Source organism: Lampris incognitus, chromosome 4 (assembly GCF_029633865.1).
Source record: "Lampris incognitus isolate fLamInc1 chromosome 4, fLamInc1.hap2, whole genome shotgun sequence".
Taxonomy (NCBI): Eukaryota; Metazoa; Chordata; class Actinopteri; order Lampriformes; family Lampridae; genus Lampris; species Lampris incognitus.
In genome coordinates this window covers 30,527,305-30,552,312 of record NC_079214.1, presented here as the reverse complement: position 1 = coordinate 30,552,312, position 25,008 = coordinate 30,527,305, and the positions used below count along the sequence as shown (strand labels likewise).

General features: G+C 41.5%; 1 protein-coding gene across 1 annotated transcript in view; it reads left to right on the top strand.

Moving 5' to 3' along the window:
* ush2a (Usher syndrome 2A (autosomal recessive, mild)) overlaps positions 1 to 25,008 on the top strand; it is a 577,949-nt gene that overhangs the window by 341,806 nt on the left and 211,135 nt on the right. Inside the window, 5 exon segments of the mRNA XM_056279331.1 lie at positions 7,052 to 7,214; positions 7,406 to 7,553; positions 11,393 to 11,550; positions 14,907 to 15,054; positions 17,524 to 17,679. Of these exon segments, the coding sequence (XP_056135306.1) occupies positions 7,052 to 7,214; positions 7,406 to 7,553; positions 11,393 to 11,550; positions 14,907 to 15,054; positions 17,524 to 17,679 (773 nt within the window).

Below are 25,008 nucleotides of genomic sequence, written 5' to 3'. Positions count from 1 at the left end.
GTGCAGAAGGTCTTGGTAGGCACACACGTCTTCTCAAAAGCTGATGTAAGATGTCACAGTGTTTGTTCTTCCAGGTTGCCATTTGCAGCTTCAAATATACTCCAAAGAGTGCAGTCAAAACAGTCGTACAGTTCCTGCTTTACTTTGCTGGTCCATTTCTTCACTGTTTTAACCACAGGCTTTGCATATTTTAGTTTCTGCCTGTAGGTTGGCATAAGATGAACAGTGATCAGAAGCAGTGATCAGAGTGCCTCCAAAGTTGCCCGGGGGACAGAGCGATATGCATCTTTAAGAATTATGTAGCAGTGGTCCAGTGTGTTATTTTCCCTGGTCGGACAATTAATATGCTGTCTGTATTTTGGCAGTTTGTGGTTTAATTTTGCTCTGTTAAAATCCCCAAGGATTATGAAAAGTGAGTCTATTTTTGTTCTAAGCCAGTAATCTGGTCGGTCAGCCAGGGTTTGCGGTGCGCCATTCATACTGGCCTGTGGTGGGATGTAAACACCGACCAGGATGAATGAAGGATGAAAACTCTCACAGTGAATAAAATGGCTTGCAGTTTATGAACAATGACTCCAAGTTTGAGCTGCAGTATTTATTTGACCCTGTGACATCTGTACACCAATCTTCGTTTATGTAGAAGCAAATTCCCCTGCGCTTCGCTTTCCCGGATAGCCCTGTTATACGATCCACTCAGTATTGGCAGAAGCCCGGCAGATTTAATCCACTGGGGGATTTGCTCAGCCAGGTGTCAGTCAAACAAAAGCAGAACGTGCAAATTCCTGGTTTGTCCCGTTGCGAAGCAGCTTGTCCATTTTGTTGGCCATGGAGTGGAGATTCACCAGGTGAATCGCTGGGAGTGCAAGACCAAAATCTCTGCAGTCGAAGCCTCACCAGCGCACCGGCCTGCTTCCCCCGTCTGTGTCGCTTCCATGTCTCACAGAGAGCTGCTATTCCTCCAACTAAGATCTCCCAAAAACTTTCTGGGTTTGTGAAAACTGGTGAAAAGCTATCTGGAGTTAACTGCTTAATGTTAAGCAGTTCTTCTCAGTGAAGGTAATCGGGTTTGAGTAACCGGACACACAGAGAATAAATAAAAACAAAGTACAAACCCCAATTCCAATGAAGTTGGGACGTTGTGTAAAACGTGAATAAAAACAGAATACAATGATTTGCAAATCCTTTTTGACCTATATTCATTGGAATTGGGGTTTGTACTAGAAAGTGCTGTACGGAAGCTGCTATCCGCAGCGCCATCTTGAATATAAAAGTAATGAATGTAATATTCCTTTGGGTGGGCATATAGTATATGTTTTTACTGTATATTGCTGGATGTCCCTGATAGAGAGACAGACAGACAGACAGATGGAGTGAGAAGGAAAGAAGAGGAAGTAAGAGTACAAAGAGAATAAGGGGTGTGAATGGCAGGATGATGTGTGTGTGTGTGCTAGTCTGTGTGTGAATGTGTTCACAAGCATGTATATGTTTTCAGAAAGGCTCTTGCCTCATACTGCATATATAAATGCATACATACAACTTTTGTGTGTCTGTCTTGTGTGTCTGCATACTGGTATCCGTGTCTCACAGTGGATCTAACAATGGCTTTGTTAAAGTGAGAGTGAACATGTGCTCAAGTGAGAGCAGCGTTTTCTCTCCTTATGAATTTCTTAGGACATTCTTTAGTCATTTTTTGTCTCTGCCGAGATGACATTTTTAAAATTCCCTTTCAGGATACACATCTGACATCGTTAGAAAAATGACATCAGTCTTCTGTATTGCAGTACCCTTTTTTTCAGTTATCCGATTATGGTACACTTGGGACACTAATTTCATCAATCTGGGCTCACTTTTATGGGCAGTGACACTTAACTACAACATGTTATACCTGAGATTACAGGGTTGTGACAGGGCAGACTACCTTACAGTAGAGCGTAAACAAAAATGGGGAAATGTTGAGGAAAGATACCAATTGTATATTAGACTCTCAATTACATGCCAAATATATCAGACTGTTAAATGATATTGTTTGCCCACTAGATAGTCAGGTACAAGCTGAGATGCCTTGGTAAATTCTGACTTTCATTTGCAGACGTGATGGAAATCAAGAATTTTGTTTCAGAAAAATAAACAAGTAGAGTGTGTGAATGCAGGTTTTTTTCATGTACTTATGTTCTTAAAGAAATTATCATTATTTTGAAAGTAACTGTTACGAAGTTCTTACATGACACAATAATAATATTACATGAATCAATCAGAATTTAGCACAGGGCACTTCTTAGGCCATTAAGTCTGAATGGCCTAAGAACTACGGCATGGTCTTAAAAATGCCCTTGAGGTTTGTATGTATGTATTGTATGTCATAACATTGAAATATTAAAAATTTATTAAAACTACAAATTTATACAGAACACTTCTTGGTGTGATGCCAGCTCACCCTGACTGTTTGTCACCTGAGTGTCTCAAAAAGTGAAGGAGAGCACCAAAGAGAAAGGGGTGAAAATGAAAAGGATAGTGAGTAGAAGTGATTGGTAACCCATATGTCTAATGTTTTCTGTCATGTATGTGTGAAATACAGAGAGAGAGAAAGCGAGAGAGAGAGAAGCAATATTTAACATGTGGGAATATTCTCCTGCACTTGACCTTTCACCTCTAGGGGGAGGGGACAGAGAAAGCTGATCTATGCACTGTTTTAGGTTACGTTCATGACATTGTGTATGTGTTTTATCTATGCTAAAGAGCGTGCTTGTGTTTGTATGTACTTGTATATGTTTGTGTGTGTGCGTGTACATGTGTGCGTGTGCGTGTGTTCAAGTCAATCTGTGTGAAAGCCATTAGTGCCCTGACTGTCACTTAGGACTCACCGCAGGAGGGCACGGTGCCACACAGGCGTGCATATGTATACACACACACACACACACACACACACACACACAAACACTTATACAATGGAGAGTGGGAGGACAACAGAGGGCGAGTAAGACAAATAAAGAGTAAGGAGTAAATTGCTGGCAGGGGGTCTGCGTGTGAGTGTAAGTGGTTCCAGTGTGACAACCTTGGAAATGTCCACTTTTTATTGGAAATTGACAGCGATTGTGTTTGTGTGCGTACACACACATGCAGTCAGTGTAGGAGAGTTTGTCGTTTGAAGAGCCTCTATTACTATTTCTTCTCCACAATTAGCAAACTGCTAATTTTCATCTGCTCGTTATCTAATTTATCAGCATACTGCTGTCCAAGGCTCAGAGACGTGCAGCACACCTTGAGCACTTATTTTTGGCTGTATATCGTGTGGGAAGGCTGCTTATTGCCTTGTTAGCAGATTGATAATAGACAGAGGTTGAGGGATCATACCTGGTCAATACCTCTCCATTGTCTTTGTGAGAAAAGGTGGAAAAAAATGGATAGAAGAAGCAAGAAAGACGGAAAGAGAGCGAGAAAGAGGAAGTGTGTGGAAAGAGTTAAAGACTAGAGTGAAAGAATGTGTGGTAGAGAGATAGAGAAAAATGTTTGCATGGGGGCCAGAAGGCAGGAGGGAGGATGTGAGAAACCTGGAGAGATGGAGAAAGGGAGATCGAGTGAGAAGGAAACCTGGAGTAGAGAGACTGTGAGAAAGGTGGAGAGAGGCCAACTGCTTGATGTGAACAAAACAATATCAGCAAAATTATACACTGCTCTCGCATAACCCCACCCGACAAACACGTACATACACACTGCTCTGCAAAAACACGCACACTCTGATACACACGTACAGCGAACCAGACAGTTGTTCAAAATGTATATGAACTTCAATACAGTTAGCATATTGAAGATCATGCTATTTTCTTATGAATCATGGCAATCACGTTTTAAATTTTATCTCCTGATCAACTCTGCAATGTGGTTATTATTAATAATATACGGCTTTTAATAGATTTTTTTTTGCATTGTATACAATGTGAAGAGTTATGAAACGTGGAAGTGAGCTATGGAGCAGTACAGTTTGACATGTCGTAGGTCATGAGTGGAATTTGAACCCATGGCATCACAAGCACATGGTTTGCACCTTAACCTGCTGATTAAGTGCCTCTAACACAATGGCTTTTTAAAGCTATTATTATAATGAAATATGATACAAATTATCACAACTCCCCTTTGATTTAGCGATTCACAAAATGGCCATACATCACCATGCCAATCGACGGCATATAAATCTTATAGTAAATGTGATAGATTAGCCACAGTGGCTAATTGTGTGCTAATACACACTCATCAGTCATTCAAAAACTGGCTTTTAATGGAAGGAAACAGGAAAGGAATCCATCACTTCTGAAAATGGTGTCCCTTGTTACCGTGTCAGAAGGGGCACAGCTAATCCTTGGGGTGTCAAACATTTCCTCAACAAAGTTTTTAGTTTCTCTATAATGTTTGTGCACTAATTACAAACAAAATAACTGGAGAAATATTCTAAAGAGGTTATGTTCAAAAATGCTAAATACTATAAATGGATGTGCAATGCAAATGTGTAGTAAGTTTTTTTTTAAATTTATTTATTCAATGTCATTTTTAGCAAATACCCAATTCACTGCTGCATCCTTACTTTTTTTTTACTTTCTTTCATTTCTTCCTACCCTCTTTGTCTTTCTGTAATATACATCTGAATACTTCTTCCTCTCTTTCTTTCTCACCCCCCCCCCCCCTCTGCTGGAGTTGACTTTCCTTGTTCTAAATATAGAGCAGAGGACACCACTATCTGGTGTGTGTGTGTCAGAAACCTTAGACCAGCACTGTGTTTCCATCTGCAAAGTGGAGAGCCCCTTGTCTGATAAAGACTGTTGTGCACACGTGCACGGACACACACACACACGCACTTACACGTACACAACAGTCTGGTTGAGGATTGGTGAAATGAACTCCTGGGAACCCAACAGACATTTAAATTCAACTCTCTTTCTCTCAGTCTCTCTATCCCATGCCCCTTCCCCCCTCCCCCCTCTCTTTGTATTGTTCCATCTTCTTCGCTCGATGTCTTAAGCTCAATTCATAAGGTGTACTGCATTGCATACTTCAAAATACTAAAGCAAATTCAAAATCAAGTTTTAATGAGATATTTTAGCCCTGTGGCCACTCATTGACCTTGTGACTGGTGTTTAGTGGCGGCTGAAGCCTCATGATAGCCACACCCACAAAAAGATCAACTCCAGATATCCACCAAGTGTTGATGCCTTGATTATATCAGCTGCACATTTAGAATATGTTTAATGTAAATCTACATGTCTGCCTTGTCTTTCCAGTTAGTACACCCAAAAATGACCATGTTTGTTTGTTTTTTATGTTTGTTTTTTCCCTTAAGTTTTTTTTTTCTTTTCTTTTTTTTTTTTTACCTTCTGTGTGGTTCTTCTTTATCAATTTTGGAGGCTATGAAGGCACAGTTGAACAAAAAAGAGCATTTCTACAAGGATATTGCAGCCTTATTCAAACTTGAAATAAAAGGCTCAATAATACCCTCACCGAGGCCCACAATAAGGGCACAAGAATGAATGGTCCTAATTGGCTACGGTCGAGAGATTTCTTTGTTGAAATAAATGTCTTGGGGTGTCCAGGTGGCATGGCGGTCTATTCCTTTGCCTACCAACATGGGGATCGCCGGTTTGAATCCCCATGTTACCTCCAGCTTGGTCAGGCGTCCCTACAGGCACAATTGGCCATGTCTGCGGCCGGATGTGGGTATGTGTCCTGGTCACTGTATTAGCGCCTCCTCTGGTCGGTCGGGGCGCCTGTTCGGGGGAGGGGGGATTGGGGGAAATTGCGTGATCCTCCCATGTGCTACATCCCCCTGGCGAAACTCCTGACTGTCAGGTGAAAAGAAGCCGCTGGCAACTCCACATGTATCGGAGGAGACGTGGTAGTCTGCAGTCCTCCCCGGATCGGCAGAGGGGGTGGAGCAGCGACCAGGATGGTTCAGAAGAGTGGGGTAATTGGCAAAGTACAATTGGGAGAAAAAGGGAGGGGGGAAGAAAAAAACAAGTAAATGAATGAATGTCTTGCCTAAAGACTTCTCCAAAGTAATAGCTATAACTCTGTTGGTTACAATATGCAACACTAACCGTGTTGATACAATAGAGAATTTGATATGAGGTGGGTAATTTCTGGCAGGTGAGTTTTTGTTCTTGCCAAAATTGGACACCCCCTTTTTTACAAGAGCACAAGGTTTTATAAACACCAAAATCCCTCTGCACACTTGTTTGCTAATCTCTAAACACATTTTGTTCTTAATACCGGTGGTGAGTTCAAGGGTATGGAGAGAATATTTAATTTCTGTTAGGCGAACTTATGCGCCTGGCAAAATCGGAATCCCCTAGATGTCAGAGGCTCCAAAGACTGTCAACATGTTGTATTTCTGCTTGTTGACAATGCAATACAAAACAATTTGTAGGAACGTAACTGCCACAAAATTGTAATGCATTTAGCTGGCTAGATCATAGATATGAAGTCGAGCAATTATCACAAAACAATTTTTAAGTGTTGGATGGAAATTGCATCTACATATATTTTCAGTGGGGGTGCTTTCAATCAGCGCACAACTACTTGAAAATGGAGTACAAAGCAAAATTGCAGGTTCACAAAATGAAATCAGAAGTATAAAACTTTCACTTTTATAGTGTAATGAGTGCAGCTATGGTAGCCACATATTTTTGTGGCTATCTAGTAACCACTTTACCGTAGACTTTATTTGTCTTGGTTGATAAGAATTGTGTGTACTCATCATAGGTTATGGACAGTGCATATTTCAAATGTAACATAAAATTTAACCTTAACATGAAGACAATTACAACAAATGATTAAACAATAATTACAACAGAAAATAATTAAAAGCTAAAATTATAGCAGCCAATTTAATTTCCCAGCAGCCAAAGTATTATTTGTTTTCTGAATGAGAAAGAGGGATTGAACACAGACAGGTTTTGTAAACAAGTGGATAATAAACAGTATGCCCAAGATTAAAAACTATTGATTTTATCAGTGAATCAAACAAAGTCAGTTCTTATTGCATATCCATCCTCTTCCTCTCTAGGTGGTCTCCTCCCTCACAGGTAAATGGGATGTTGGAGTCCTATTCTCTCTTCCTGTCACATGACTCGACTGAGCCTGTGCGGGTCTATAATAGCTCAGAGCTGTTTGAAGACTATACCCTCCGCCATCTGACCCCTGGAACAGTCTACACCATCACTCTAGAAGTGAGCACATAATATATTCTTTTGCATGCTCATTCAAGTATTGCTGTGTTTTGTGTGTAACTGTTTTTGTGTGCTACATTTATGCACATAGTTGTCCATGCAACTGTATTTGTGAGTGTTCATTTGTGTGAGCATGCGTATTTGGCCTGTGTGTGTTTGTGTGTGTGTGTGTATGTGTATGTGTGTGTCAGGCCTGCACAGGAGGTGGGTGTACCTTGAGCCTCTCCAGCGAGGTCCAGACTGAGGAAAGCACCCCAGAGAATGTTCCGGCACCTCTGGCAATCCCTTTGTCACCCCATGTGCTTAACGTTAGTTGGAAGCCTCCTGATATGCCCAATGGTAAGAGAACATAAAGGTTTGTGTGTATCTACGCACAAACCACACACGCACATGGACATGTGCACTCACAGACACACACTAAGAAACACAAGCACACATAGACGTACAGAAACACTATAGCAAAAACAGACATGCCAACTCTGTCGAAACACCAAATAGTGAAAGGATCCCCTGATGTGCATGTACAATATGTAGACTAGACAGAAGAGTTTAAAACCAAATATTTAGCTAAGCACAAACACTACACACACACACACATATACACACACACACACACACACACACACACACACACACACACACACACACACACACACAGTTTAACTAAATGGACCATGTCTCAAATACTCCTTTGGTAACAAGAAGGCCCCAGTAGGAGGTGAAAAGCACCCAGGATCTGTTTGCATCTTCCCATTCTAGAAATAATCTTTCCTCTAAAGATTATACATTTAATTTTTGTGACATGTTTTCTTTAATGGTTCTGGTAGAGTGACTGAAAAATAGTGAGGTGGAAAAATGAAGCGATAGAAGGAGGAAGATAACATAGAACATCATGTCTGTAGATGGACCCTCACATCGGTCTAATGCACATCTTAGTCAGGGTACACCAATATTAAGAGGGTTTCCAGTGTTTCCAGTACCTTATATTGGCCAGGCCACACCTCTTGTTGGCTGTGAATCAGGTGAATGTTTCTTTCTGTGTTAAGGAAGAACATGAGAACACATGAGTGTGCATATCTGAGTGAGAGAGAATAAGAAAGATGGGGTATAAAATGGGGAGACACCAGAAGCGAAACAAAAAAGAGGAGGGGTTGAGGCAGCGAGGACAGAGAAAGGGCCGAGACAGAAGGGGGAGAGAGAGACTAATTGGGAGAGTCAAAGTGAGAGAGAATGAATAGACAGACGAACAGAAAGAGAGAGAAAGAGAGAGAGTGACACCTACTGTAGCTTCCTTAAGTGGATGAAAAGTGCTCCCTTTTGACTGAACAGAGAACTGCAGGCTGGAGACAGTTAGGTACACAATTTGCCTACCTTTCTGTCTGTGTGTCCCATCCCCTTATCCTCGTCTTATTTGCTTGTAGCCAGTTGTAATACACACCAAAGTGCGTATGAATTTGAATGCAACAGTTGACCTGTGTATCACATGTCATTCCTATTTTCATTGTAGGTTAAACAAGAACCTTTGGACACTAAACTATTTTCTGTGTTCATTTGTACTTGAGAAAAATTACTCGAATTAACAAATAGGAGCTAGTGCTAGAGCTGGTATAGAGCTAGAGCTGGTATTCAGTGAGAGGCACCTTGGGATGGTGTATCATCAGTAAGCACACTGCTGTTTAGGCAAAGGGAAATTCATCCACCAACTTTAAGGGAGCGTTCATATTCGCAATATGTTTTTTATCAGCCTTTGGGTCAAATTTTGGTCAAATAACTGACTGCCTTCAATACGTTAGGTTATAATGCACTTTTTGAAGTGCATTATAATCCTGAGATTTAGTATATTCCTCTGCATGGACAAAGTGCAAAATATTAGAAACACCTCTTTCCCTGAAATAGATTGGCTAGGTGAATCTAGGTGAACATTAATATACTTTTTTTTATTTCACTAACCACATTCACTTCTTTCAGGACAGAGCAGGCAGATGTCCATGATCAAATTAATGAGATATTGTTATAAATGAGACAAAGGCAGTGTGTACAGTTTCTCTATGAGATATAGCAATCACTACATGCTGCAGTTGGACCAGAATACTTTTGTCTCTTTAGAAGTCTTTGAATTTGAAATTTAAACACACATAAATACTTGATTTTTCACACATTCATACACACACAAACACACTGACTGACTCAACACACAGATAATACTTTAAAGTATTCAGCCTCAGGTAACATTGTTAGACATTATTTAATCTACTTCAGACTTAGTATAAACGTTACCATTTATCAAATAAAGGACTATGGTAAATTACAAAGGATTATTTGAAAAGAAAATACCATACATTATTTGAAACCAATGAATGGGGTGTTGAAAACCATTTGAATATTTCACGCTACATTTCGCAGTATTTAATGTACATCACACTGTCACATGTTATCGGATATTACTGCTGCGCTAGTTAAAGTATATGTAATTCCATAATGTGTGTACGAGTAAAGTGAATGATGTGTGTTTTACGTCTAATGCCACATGAGTGTATTTTGCGCCATAAACCTTGTGATGTGTGTGCATATTAGCTTGGATAAATTACTTCAAGCTTTTCTCATCCAGTGACAGCAATTTATAACGAGGGAGACACTTAATCATGATTACGTGATTATCTCATGCTTAAAAGCTTTAATTTCTCCTTAAAAGGGGAGAAGAGCTCAGTTCTTTATTTTACTCAGGTCGTTTTTTGTTTTTTGTTTTTTTTTTATGACAATGATGATGGAGTTTCGCTTTCTTGGGTTTCACAGGCCCACATTTCAATGTTTATCCTCTGTCTCTCTCTCTCCCTCCCTCCCTCTCTCTCTCGCTCTCGCTCACTCTTTCTCACACACACACACACACACACTCTTCCTCTCCCCAATTCCGCGGGGATTTGTGGGGGATAATCCTCTCGGGGATTAGGTCGGGGCAACACGCAGACAAAGAGGGGAAATAAGCCTGTTATGCATTCACTGCTTCATTTCCCAACCTGTCTTTATTACAACCTATACTGATATGGGCTTACTCACACACACATACACACACACGCACACATGCACACGTGTGATTGGCCACATTAAGAGCTCCCCAGTTCTGGTTGGCATTGGTGGGGTTTTTGTATCTTCATTTTCCTGATAGGTGTGTATATCCGCATTGAGCAATAAAAAAACCCACACATGATTAAAGCAGAATAGGCTCTTAGTTCTTAGCATTGATCTTTTGAGCCCCTGTATGCATTTTTATTAAGGAAAAGCACATTTGGCACCATAGTGTTTTTCTTTTTTTTTATTAGGTGGATGTAATGTAATTACAGTGGCCATGTGTGCATTTGTATGTGTGAATGCCCATATGTGTCACTGTGTGTGTGTGTGTGTGTGTGTGGATGTGGATGTGCATTTGCACATGTGATTGCGCTTGTCTAAGAACCGTTGTGTGCACATGCTTGTTCACACCAACACACAGGTGCATGTGTGTTCTTTTCCTGCCGTCCTGCTAAGGGGCTCTGTCGTGACTGTAGTCGTACTTACATTTATCATTTCACTGCCACTTTTATCACCTGAGTACACCAGACTGCATTAACGAGCAGGTTGGAGTATTTAGACTACGGTCAAATGATGGGAATTTTGCACAGTCTCAAGCCAGTCGAGACACAAGTCACAAATAAGCAATATAAATAGACAAAGAAGAGTTCCATGACAGATTTATGTAGACATAGATTGCAGAAACAGAGCCGCAGGAGATGTGTAACTTATATTTTTTAGACCAAGACTCAGGAGTAGTCACATGACATCAGCACCTTGTAAGAAATTACAAGAGAACATTTTGTTGGTCCTTATTTAGTAAAAAGTCCACTTTATTTTTAAATGTAGATTAGGTTAAGGTTAAAGTCGGGATTTGGGGTGTAGCTGTAAGGGGTGAGGTTAAAGTTAGGGAATAAATTCAAGTTAATGTAATGTGACAACAACAATATTAACCGAAATGTGATTTTCCTGTGTGTGTATGTGTGTGTGTGTGTGTGTGTGTGCGCGCGCGTGCGTGCGTGCATGAGCATGCACGCGCGTGTGTGTGTGCGTGCGTGCTTGCTTGTGTTCTTGCTTGTGTACATCATTCCTAAATTATCCTGTTGTAATCAAAAGGTGTGTTCTTTTCTCAGGTGTAATAACCAGCTATGGTCTCTGGCTGGACGGCAAAATTGTTTTGAATTCAACTTCCTCCCAAAGGTTCTTTGTGGTGGATGGTCTTACTCCATGGAGCCAACACACACTCAGACTACAGGCCTGTACAGCACAGGGCTGTGGCAAGGGACCATTGGTCAGTGGGTCACTCACACTTTTGCTCACACTTGCAGTCTATAGGCTTAATTAGATGAGCAATTTAATTAATCCTTTCAATAAAAATAAGCACTTAGCAACTGATGATTTACTAGTAATAAATGAACCAACTAAACAACTTCTGGTCAGAACATGCATATTTATATGTATATAAAAATAATGGTGGGAAAAGTGCTCAACAATATATACTGTGTGTGTGTGTGTGTGTGTGTGTGTGTGTGTGTGTGTGTGTGTGTGTGTGTGTGTGTGTGTATGTATGTATATATATATGTATGTATGTATATATATGTATGTATATGTATGTATATGTATGTATGTATGTATGTATGTATGTATGTGTGTGTGTGTATGTGTGTATGTGTGTATGTATGTATGTATGTGTATGTATGTATGTATATATATATATATATCAACACGGATACAGGAAAAAAGATTTTAATAAAAGATTTTCCTGTATCCGTGTTGATATTTTGCTCCTCATTTGTCAAGCACTCACAACACTATTGACGGTTTCGGAAAAAAAACCTTACATATATATATGTATGTATGTGTTTGTGTGTGTGTGTGTGTGTGTATATATATATATAATCCAATGAGTCAGGTAAATTCTTTATGAGACAGTACAAGCCTGTTTCATGCCATAAGTAATCATCAGCTGTCAATAAAATAAGCTTTATTGACAGCTGATGATTGCTTATGGCATGAAACAGGCTTGTACTTTCTCATAAAGAATTTACTTGACTCACTGGATTATTTTGCTCCTTATTTGTTGAGCACTTTCCCTACTGTTGAGTGTTTCTTTTAACAAAGTTGTATGTGCGTGTCTGCACGTGTGTCTGTGTTGAGCATGTGTGTACAATACATTCCACTCATTACAATGCAAATGTAGTATTTTCAACCACAGGACCATTTAACTGTTTGACACAGTGGACACTGACTTGCACATGTTGCTCAGTGAGTGAGTGAGTAAGTGAGTGAGTGAGTGAGTGAGTATGTGTGTGAGTGCGTGCGTGCGTGCGTGTGCGCACGCGTTCACATGTCACTGGCTGTCATAAAGGTGATCGATTCGCTCAGCTCAATAATGGGGGTTGGCGTGGCGACAGTGACATTTGGTAAGGAATGCCACTCCAAGCTCCATGATGCCTCTGACGACAGGCCATATTTTTAGGCATTTTTCCAATATGGACACCATATTTAGTCAAACAGGACTAGAATGGCTGACTCAGCAGAACAGAAGGGACAGTGGATGTGTGGAGAGAGCACTGGGGACAAAAGAGCAAGGAGGGCAGGAAGTGGAAGGTGATTGGAGTAGAGAGGAGGAGATGACATGGGAGAGTGAGCGAAGGAGAAAGGAGCCTAGGAGGGGTTAGAAAGGAGAAGAATAGAGAGATGACAAGGAGATGTGCAGAAAGAGAGAAAGGCATTACAGAATATAAGGAGGAGGAAATGGAATTAGAGGACATATAGTGGTGGAGGAGGAGATGAGAAGAAGAGAGGAAGAGGGGAAGAGGCAAGAGAGAGGAGGGGGACAGGAGGGAAAAAAGATAAGGGAGAGCGAGATGGGAGGGACAGAGAAGAGGTTGGCAATATGAAAAGTCTCATTTGGAAGGTTTTAACTAAGTCCTATTTGACGATGTTCTGGGAAATAAGTATATCATATTATAAAAAAGTATCATGAACTTTGTTTGAGTTAATGCTAAAATACAGTGCATCCGGAAAGTATTCACACCCCTTCACTTTCCCCACATTTTGTTATGTTACAGCCTTATTCCAAAATGGATTAAATTCCTTTTTTTCCCCCATCAATCTACATAAAATACCCCATAATGACAAAGCGAAAAAGGTTTTGTAGAATTTTTGCAAATTTATTAAAAATGAAAAACTGAAATATTGTATGTACTACATAAGTATTCACACCCTTTACTCAGTACTTGGTTGAGGCACCCTTGGCAGCGATTACAGCCTCAAGTCTTCTTGGGTATGAAGCTACAAGCTTGGCACACCTATATTTGGGGTATTTCTCCCATTCTTCTCTGCAGATCCTCTCGAGCTCTGTAAGGTTAGATGGGGAGCATCGCTGCACAGCTATTTTCAGGTCTTTCCAGAGATATTCTTGGTCACCTCCCTGACCAAGGCCCTTCTCCCCCGATTGCTCAGTTTGGCTTGGCGGCCAGCTCTAGGAAGAGTCCTGGTGGATCCAAACTTCTTCCATTTACGAATGATGGAGACCACTGTGCTCTTCGGGACCTTCAAAGCTGTAGAATTTTTTTTGTACCCTTCCCCAGATCTGTGCCTCGATACAATCTCGGAGGTCCACCGACAATTCCTTTGACTTCATGGCTTGGTTTCTGCTCTGACATGCACTGTCAACAGTGGGACCTTATATAGACAGGTGTGTGCCTTTCCAAATCATGTCCAATCCATTGAATTTACTCAAGGTGGACTCCAATCAAGATGTAGAAACATCTCAAGGATGATCGGTGGAAACAGGATGAACCTGAGCTCAATTTTGAGTGTCATAGCAAAGGGTGTGAATACTTATGTACATGCAATATTTCAGTTTTTTATTTTTAATAAATTTGCAAACATTTCTACAAAACCTTTTTCGCTTTGTCATTATGGGGTATTGTGTGTAGATTGATGAGAAAAAAAAGGAATTTAATCCATTTTGGAATAAGGCTGTAACATAAAAAAAATGTGGGGAAAGTGAAGGGGTGTGAATACTTTCCGGATGCACTGTATATGATTTTTTTCTCCCCAATTGTATCCGGCCAATTACCCCACTCTTCCGAGTCGTCCTGGTTGCTATTCCACCCCCTCTTTCGATCCGGGGAGGGCTGCAGACTAACACATGCCTCCTCCGATACATGTGGAGTCGCCAGCCACTTTTCACCTGACAATTAGGAGTTTCAATAGGGGGACGTAGCACATGGGAGGATCACGCTATTCCTCCCAGTTCACTCTCCCCCCTGAACAGGCGCCCCAGCCGACCAGAGGAGGCGCTAGTGCAGCGACCACGACACATACCCACATCTGGCTTCCCACCTGCAGACACAGCCAATTGTGTCTGTAGGGACGCCCGATCAAGCCGGAGGTAACACGGGGATTTGAACCTACGATCCCCATGTTGGTAGGCAATGGAATAGACCGCCATGCTACCTGGACACCCCTAAAATATATGATTTAAATCAGCCAGCAAAAATATTGACCTGTATCACAGATTTGACACAGGTCTGATAAGTTAAACAATGTGTCTGTAGCCAGTATTGATGGTGCCTATTTCTCTGCCCCTGTGTATCCGTGTTTTCATGTTTTGTTTTGTTTTTTTCATATCAGGTGGAGAGCCGTACGTTAGAGATGGCCCCAATGGGACTTCTTCTGTTGGAAGTGACCAGTCAGGGCTCCCGTTCACTCCAAGCTCGATGGACAGCCCCCCCCAGACCCAATGGAAACCTCAGCTACACACTCCACTACAAAAGCAATGGTAACATGGACACTGACACACACACACACACACACACACACACACTATTCACTCAGAAAATCTCCTGACTAGTAAACTTGGAAGAAAATTACTTCTGCATATCTCTGATATCTATATTGTTGTATTACCACAAAGAGCTCATTAGCTATGTAAGTAGATAGATATATGCATTACATTTCAAACATAACCTTGTAAATCTATGGTTTTGTTTGCTTTACTTCAAATCCATCTAAAAAAATTAAACATTGTATTATTCCTTCTCTCATTCAGTCCAGATATGACTTAAATGGTTTTGTTAGTAGCTATACATGATTATTTCTATTCCCAACACAACCCGTATTTTCATAATGTAATTCAGTTCAAATGTGTATGCTCAACCAGTTAAACTCCTTGCAGCCTTAGGACCCAAGAAAACATTTAATATGCCGATAAAGCATCCAATCATTTAAGAATACAGTGTTGGTTGAAGAGTCAGGTAATCTGTGGTTTATTAAACTACATTTTCCTGGAATCTTTCTTAAATGGACCACAAAATTCATATACATAATCTAAATGCTGCTTACTCTGAAGATTTGGCAAACGTACTCTATGTGCAATATTTAAATGAGGCATCAGATTTAATCAAATAGGCATCTGGTTAAATAAGTGACCGATTGTATTTTGCTCTTGGGGCCACATTTTCTTTTTTTAACTATTTAATTTTTTTTTTTAACTTGGCCTTATCACTGTTATTAAAACTAAACTTAGTAAAGGTTAAGGCACACACATACAAAATCTCACACAACCCCCACTTGCAGTGAAACATGAAACGCAAACTGAAGGAAGGCACAGTCAAAGGAAAACATATCAGATAGAAAACAGCACATAGTGGAGACCTGGTATGAGGCGAGAGACAGGATGCCAGAGCCCAGCAAGGTTTTGAAGAGGAGAGGAGGAACAAAAAGACAGTCAGAGTCTGAGAAGCTGTGGGGAGAGGCCAGATGAGAGGCCTCTATTTCTAAAGAAACAAGTAAAATCCAAAGAATATGACTTAGTAGAGCAAAGGGGAGGAAACCAATGGAAGGAAGACGAAACGAGGGGATTGCGCACACACACACACTCACATGAATGTGCAAGCATACATTGTTTTTGACTAGCACACCCTTCTTTTACTTACACACTACATTCACATTTACTGATATACAGACATTCGCACACATACTGTACATATATACATGCTCGCACACATTGCAGGACTTTGATCTGTTCCTCACAGAGACAGGTTGAAATGAATAGCAAGAGGGATAAGGAGTGTGTTGAATAAGAGAGAGATGACTTTTTGCCTTGGTTACCCATATCCCCTTGCTTCTTTGATATACACCTATTTCAGTTAATGTGTGTGTATGTTTTCCTGGAAAGATTGGATAGATTTGCATGGTGTGTTTTTTTATTTATTTATTTATTTTTTATGTCAAATACTGCTTCTCTCGGTTTTTTTTTCATGCCCTCCCTTTCTCATCTTCCTCTTTCTCTCTCGCTCCCTCCCTGTCCAACTGACCTCACACCTCTTGTCTCTTTCTCCCTTATTCCTCCTCAGCAATGCTAGTCGTGAATCCAAGTCCAGCCACTACTGCGAGCAACCTTTTAAGGCCATTGTTATTGAGGACAAATGATATAAAATACACATGCTACACATGCTACACTACTACTAGATTAGATTGTTTTATTAGCCACACGACCGAGGCCAGTGGAATTTGTTTTTGGTACACAAACTGTGCAGCACAATACATACATGGACAACAACAGACCCTCCACATATTATCAGAAACAGTACAGTTACACAATGACAGAAATAAACATAACATGCATAACAATTATGTGAATGGTGGTATTTGAGCCAATGGTGTATGAGGAGGGGAGTATAGGGAGGAATTCAGAGTCCTGATGGCCAGGGGGGGAAAAACTGTTTGTGAAGCGTTTTGTCTTAGTGGACAGTGACCTGTAGCGCCTCCCGTAAGGGAAGGAGCTGGAAGAGGTGATGAGCAGGATGTGAGGGGTCGGAGATGAAGTAGTACTATGCTACTAATACACATATTACTACTTATAATATAGATGCATAATAAAGGCTATGTAAATGTTGCTCCCAATAGCATTTAGATCTGGATTGTTTGCTATATAATTTCTCCCAACCCATAAACTTCAGAGAATCTCAGTTTAAAATCCTGATACACTCCATGTGTAACTTTTCAAATGAACAAATGCTAGTTGTGTGTTGAATAGAGCTTTAGAAGAATATATCTATCTGTCTGTCCCTCTCTCAGTCACTTCTCTCACACACACACACACACACACACACACACACACATGCATAATTTAGTAGTTGTTGTATTAAATAGATAGATGATTGAAAGATCAAAAGATAGACTGCCCTCTTTCTCTCTCTCTATTTCTCTGTCTGTCTGTCTTTCTATCTGTCTGTTTGTCTCATAGATGGTGATGGTGTATTGGATGGTGGTACAGCAGCAGGTAGCTGGTTCCCTGTAACAGGCCTTAGGCCCTTTACCAACTACAGCTTTTGGATCAGAGCCTGTAATACCCAGGGCTGCGTGGAGAGTCTGCGTCGTGATGTTACAACACCACCAGCAGGTACACACACTACTATAAACATGCACACACAGGTACTTCTATTGTTGTGAAAACCTGTCATTGACTGCATTCATTCCTTAGCTCCTAAACCTAACCTTAACAATCAGCACTACATGCCTTAGCTTAACCCTTACCCTAACTTTAATCGAATCCTGATCATAACCCTAATCCTAAACCAAATCCTAACCCCAAAATAGCCCACTGGAGAAAAGGACCAGCCAAAATGTCTTAACAAACCAAGTTTGCCCTCACAACAAAGGTGGGCTGTCAAGGGTCACACCTCACAAGAATAACAATACGTGCACACATAAAATACACACACACACACACACCCATATATGCATGCAGATGTACACGCACGTGTACAAACAGTTTAAATAAACTTTCAACAGTTGTTTTGTTGGTGCTAAACCCAATAATTAAACTTAACATTTTAGAATAAAAACATTCAAATCCTCCTGCTTACCGTCTGTGATTTGGATGATAAGTTTAAAAAAGAAATAATATTCTTGCAGTAGCAGCTCACAAGCCAAACTGAATGCACAGTGGGGAAAAGTGGAGGATACTTAGTCATACTGTTCTGTGCTGTTTCTTAATGCATGCGAAAGTTTGATGCAGCTCAAAAAGATCCCATGGCGGATTTAGTGAACCTGTTGAGGGTGGGCAGTTTACCCTAACATTCATTCTTCCAGGTTTAGGAATTCAGTCAGTGTGTATCGCAGTGAGTGGAGTGTATCACCAATACTTCCAGGGTTTATCCTTTAGCATGTCATTAACACTGTGATGGTTAGGGACCATGCACTACAAATTCTTTTAGTGCTTTTTTAAGCCTCCTCTATCACAATTAATATAAGACACAAATCAAATCACGCTTTTTGGTAAATAAATGTTTATTTCAATTGTGAATCTTGTCTTGTGGCCTTGGAAAGGTTCATTTTCATCCTTTTAGTCAGCAAGTGAAAGAGCTGATTTCTCTAGACAAGTACCAGGGAAAAACACATGCACACACAAATAACCATTGATTTATTTACCCAATGGTCTGAACAGATATTTTTGATTTACAGAATCTCCATGACTGTTTTTGTGTGTCTGATTGCATAGAAACAAAGCTGATTGTGCATACTGATAAATGGCAAGGCTGATCAGGGCAGTGTGGAGATAATGCGAGGCAGACGGCTACACACAGACTCACAATCTCACACACATGTCATACCACCTCCCCTAATGTTAACAAAAGAGCTAAATATACACATGCATACACAGACTCTTATTGTCTCTCTCTCAGACACACTGGGAGTCATAGAACAACAAAAGAGAGAATCTGGAAAGTTCTACTGTTCAAGTTCAAAACAAAGGCATAAGAAAGTATAAATTTTAAATACCAGACGTTTCCTCTCTTTCTAGCTCTCTCCTTCTATCCATCTCTCGATGCCGCTGGCATCTCTTTAGACTTCTTTAAGGCAAACTGTCTTGATGCGTCCTTGCTCTACAAAAGAACAGAGAGAAGATAGTGCAGCAAGAGAGAGAGGAGCAGAGGAGGAGGAGAGCAGAGAGAAAGAAGTGAACATAAAAGTGCATAGTTTAAAACGATTAGTGACACCTCTGATATTGTACCTGCTAGCACAGCACGAGAGAGACACAGGCATACAGACAGAGGTTTGTGTGTTTGTGTGTGTGTGTGTGTGTGTGTGTGTGTGTGTGTGTGTGCATGCTGCATGCACGCATGTGTGTGCATGTGTGTGTGTATGTGCCTTTGTGGACATGTTATTAAGTGTGCATCCCAGTCTGTCTGTGCTGGTCTGTGTATGAGAGGCACACAGAGTAACCAAAAAACCAGAGGCAGCAATTAACACTTTGTTCATTCCCAGAAGACTAGTGAATCTTCAGGCTCAAATTCCGCCATAAACAAGCAAATATAAAAACAGCTGAACTGAATTTCCTCAGCGTTTTTCAACATAAACCAAGGTGGTTCTTAGCAAATGTTCATATTTGACATATCTCAACCGGTTGGCTTGACTTCTCTCTCTCTCTCTTGCTCTCTCTCTCGGTGAGGACACGTACACACACAGAGACACACAGAGACACACAGAGACACACACACACACACACACAAAATAGTCGAATAACCAGATTGTTTTATTGACAGACATACATGTTACATTCACAGGATTGCTGATGCAGAATTACTGAGGCCGAAGCCCATTGTATACTAGAGTTGCAACACATTTGCTAAAACAATTTTTGAACCAATTGAGTGATTACCCTGAGGCAGTTTTATGCCATGTACAACATGTTGTTTTAGTTGTATTAAATCCTCTGTAACATAAGTTGGTTGACCATTTTGTCAGGAAGCAGCAGTAAATACTGGGGCTTATAGTGTTTCTTAATAACTTTTACTTTGTTCCGAAAGGTTATATGAGCAGAATTTACCAAAATGACATGATTTCAGTTAGCCTGGGCAGCTGAGTAATGCCTGGTTGGAGAAAGTAAGTCAGTGATGCTCTCCCTTGCCTCAGTAACTGTTGAGGTGCCCCTGAAAAAAAGGCACTTCAACACCAGTTGGCTGCATTAGGCAGCTCCCAGGTGTGATTGTATGGTGAATGTAGACAAGTAGGGTTTCATTTTTAGAAGGGCACATACAACATAAATGACATATTTTTAGAAACTGCAGACATAATATATACTGAAGGCAGGCCAACAGATGGGCAAACAGACAACATCCTCTCCACTTAGGCTTGATTATTCTTCATAACCCGCATGTTTATAAGGGGATGATTCATTCATTCATCTTCAGCCACTTTTCCTGGTGTCAGGTCATGGTGGCAGCAGGCTAAGTAGAGCACTCCAGACGTCCCTGTCCCCAGCAACGCCGTCCAGCTCCTCCCAGGGGGATCCCAAGGCGTTCCCAGGCCAGACTGGACATGTAGTCCCTCCTGCGAGTTCTGGGTCTAACCCGGGGTCTTCTCCCAGTTGGTAAACCTGGTAAACCTCCAAAAGAAGGCGCCCAGGAGGCATCCTAATCAGATGCCCAAACCACCTCAACTGGCTCCTTTCGATGCGAAGGAGCAGCGGCTCTACTCCCAAGTTCCATCCGGATGTCCGAGTTCCTCACCCTATCTCTAAGGCTGAGCCCAGACACCCTCTGGAGGAAACTCATTTCAGCTGCTTGTATCTACGATCTCACCCTTTCGGTCACTACCCAAAGCTCATGACCATAAATGAGGGTTGGAACGAAGATTGGCTGGTAAATTGAGAGCTTTGCCTTCCGGCTCAGCTCCCTCTTCAACATAACGGTCCAGTACAACGTCCACCTTACTGCTGATCCTGCACCAATCCACCTGTCAATCTCCCGCTCCATCCTACCCTCACTCGTGAACAGGACCCCGAGATACTTGAACTTCTTCACTTGAGGTAACAACTCATCCCCAAACCGGAGGGAGCAATCCACCCTTTTCCGGTAGAGAACCATGGTCTCAGACTTGGTGGTGCTGACTCTCATCCCAGCCATTTCACACTCAGCTGTAAACCGCCCCAGTGCATACTGGAGGTCGCGTTCTGATGAAGCCGACAAAACCACATCATCTGCAAAAAGCAAAGATGCAATTCTGAGGTTCCCAAAACGAACACACTCCTCACCTTTGCTGCGCCTTGAGATCCTGTTCATGAATATCACAAACAGAATCGGAGACGAGACAACTTTGGCGGAGTCCGACACCCACCGAAAACGTGTTTGACTTTGTGCCGAGAATGCGGACACAACTATCACTTTGGTTATACAAGGACTGGATGGCTTGTAGCAACTGCCCCGGTACCCCATTCTCCCGCAGTACCCCCCACAGAGTGCCCTGGGGACACGGTCCACATGTAGACTTGCTGGTCAAACTCCCATGCCCCCCTCAGCACTTCCACAAGGGTAAAGAGTTGGTCCGTTATTCCATGGGCAGGACGGAATCCGCATTGTTCCTCCTGGATCCGAGGTTCAACAATCGGTTTGAACCTCCTTTCCAGCACCCTAAAGTAGACTTTCCCAAGGAGCCTGAGCAATGTGATGCCCCGATAATCAGAGCACACCCTCCGGTCCCCCTTTTTGAATATGGGAACCACCACCCCAGTCTGCCATGCCACAGGTACTGTCCCCGATCTCCACGCGACACTGAAGAGGCATGTCAGCCAAGACAACCCAACAGTGTCCAGAGCCTTCAGCATCTCAGGGCGAATCTCATCCACACCTGGTGCCTTGCCATCGAGGAGCTTCTGAAATACCTCAGAGACCTCTGCCAGGGATATGGGTGGGGCTTCCCCTGAGTCTTCAGACTCTACCTCCCCCACTGAGGATGTGTTAGCCATGTTCAGGAGCTCCCCAAAGAGTTCTTTGCACCGCTTGACAACATCCCCAGTCTGGGTCAACAGTTCCCCTCCCCGGCCCTTTCCTGAGTCGCCGGATGGTTAGCCAGAACTTCCTTGAGGCCAACCGAAAGTCCTCCTCCATAGCCTCACCAAACTCTTCCCACACCTGAGTTTTTGCTTCCGCAACCACCGAAGCCGCAGCCCTTCTGGCCTCCTGGTACCTGTGCGCTGCTTCAGGAGACCGCTGGGCCAACCAAGCCCAAAAGGCCTCCTTCAGCCTGACGGCTTCCCTCACTGCTGGTGTCCACCAGCAGGTTCTTAGGTTGCCACCTCGGCAGGCACTTTAAGGGGATTAATTCTATTAATAAATTACCAGGCATGCAGGCGACACTTCCAGCTACTCTTGTTAGCCTTTAATTCTCCTTTCTTTTGGTTTGGTCTATCCCAGTTTTAATGTCCCCTGTTTGACTCTTAGCTTTCCCTCTAATTTTGGAATGTCATTTTTTTCCCCTAATGTTGTCTCTTATACAGAGGCATACCAATACAGACACACACACACACACACACACACAACACCACACAAGTTCTCCTGTGCCAGCATATGTGGGTTAAGTCACCTGCTTTGTACTGTTTTGTCTTTTTTATTCTGCAATTCTCCTGACTGTGCTTTTTCTGTCGTCCAAGGTGTCTGCTGTCCTGAAAGACAGATTAGTCCCTATAGTGTGTCAGTAACCCTCCAGCCCCACAAATGCACACACTTCTATCCGGACCTACACTCTCACGCATGCACACACATGCATGCTTGCACTCATGCACAAACACAAACAAGCAAGTGCTCGGAAACAAATGCGTACAGAGTACAGAGGTTAACCCATGCAATCATGGACATACTATGACAATGATAGTCATGTTAGATAAGCACTTTATTTACACAATAAAAGCATGTTCACATATACATTAACGGTGTAAATTGCAGGTAATTTTCTGGTAAAGGCAGCAGCTTCTGTTGTTCACACAAGCAATCCCTTATCATTATTTCAACACGTCGTGACTATTCTTATACCACCTCCTCTGTTGCTGATTCTCTGAAAATACATTTAAGTCTTTCAACAGAGGGGTAGGTTTAGAACTGCTAGATAATCTTTCATCCACTCTAATGCTAAGGAACTCCTCTATCTCAGAGTCCATCCAATTTGCCATTTATGCCAAATGTTAACAAACTGCTTGTGATGAAATACTAATTTTTCAATAGCATGTGTCATGCATGAACAATAGAATGTCCTGTGCTACACAATTTAGACACTTTAGATGGCGCGATCAGGGGTGTCAATTGGGTATGGCAAGGTATGGCAGCTGCCATAGCTTGGCTGCCTGGTCAGTGTGAAATAATATATTTCAATTATACATTTCTTGGTGTTTTAAATGGTCCTATTACTTTAGTAAAATCATTCATTGCACGAAGTAGAATAAAATCGAGTGAATCGGCACCTCACTCGGCTCAACTCCTGTCTTTCAATCGTCATTGACTCAATCGGTCTTTGACAGTTTATGTATGCCAGATACCACAGGACACCTTCAGAGGTCTTATGGCATCCATGCCTCAATGGGTTAGAGCTTTTTCGGCAGCACGAGGGGGACCTACACAATATTAGGAAGGTAGTTTTAATGTTATGGCTGATCGGTGGTGGTGTGTGTGTGTGTGTGTGTATATATATATATAATCCAGTGTCAAGTCAATTATTTATGAGACAGTACAAGCCTGTGTCATGCTATAAGCAATCATCAGCTGTCATGCTTATGGCATGAAACAGGCTTGTACTGTCTCATAAAGAATTTACTTGACTCACTGGATTATTTTGCTCTTTATTCTTTATTTGTTGAGCACTATAATGTTTTATGTATATAAAGTGAGTGTATGTTTGTATGTTCACTTAAAACTACAGAAATATTCACTGTAAAACAAAAAGAAAGGTATCTTTAGAATCAGCACTTTCCAAAACTTGCACAATTCAAAAAATATTTTAAAAAACCAAGTAAAAAAATTTGATTTGCGAAATTTTGTTTATTTTGAGGCAAAATGTGGCATCTTTTTGATGATATTTGATGCCAACGTTGTTACGTTATATCAGTCAAAGGAATTTTTTAGCGTTGATGCCTGGGTTATTAGTGCAGATCGTCACCCTGGATTCAAGGTTGCCAGAGTGAGAGTGGGGAGCACTCTTAACTTACTTATCAAAAAGCACGTGACAATTTTTTTTTGCCACAACACATGCAACGTGGTTTACCCTGAGGTGCTTGAGCACTGAGCGATTAATACTCACATTGGCAAAGAAGGTTGATGAATGGATTGAAAATTATGACATTTGATAATTTTCGTTAATAACATTCGTTTATTCGACATTCGTTCATCACATGTATCATATTATAAATTATCCTATATTTCATCATCGATTATCGTAAAGATCACATCGTGTTGGTTGTTTTGGTGAGAACATTTTCCCTGGGCAAGGCCGGGTACCTCTGCTAGTATGTATATATGTGTGTGTGTGTGTGTGTGTGTGTATACACACACACGCACGCACACACACTATATGGACAAAAGTATTGGGACACACCTCTTAATAATTGAATTCAGGTCTTTTATTCAGACCCATTGCCACAGGTGTATAAAATCAAGCAGCTAGCCATGTAATCTGCATTTACAAACATTTTTGAAAGAATGGGTCGTTCTGAAGAGCTCAGTGAACTCAAGCGTTGTACTGTCATAGGATACCACCTTTGCAATAAGTCAGTTCGTGAAATTTCTTCCCTGCTAGATATTCCATGGTCAACTGTAAGTGGTATTATTGAAAAGTGGAAGCGTTTAGGAACAACAGCAACTCAGCCACAAAGTGGCAGACCACGTAAAGTCACACAGCGGGGTCAACGAGTGCTGAGGCGCATAGTGCATAAAAGTCACCAATAGTTCTACACATTGCCCTT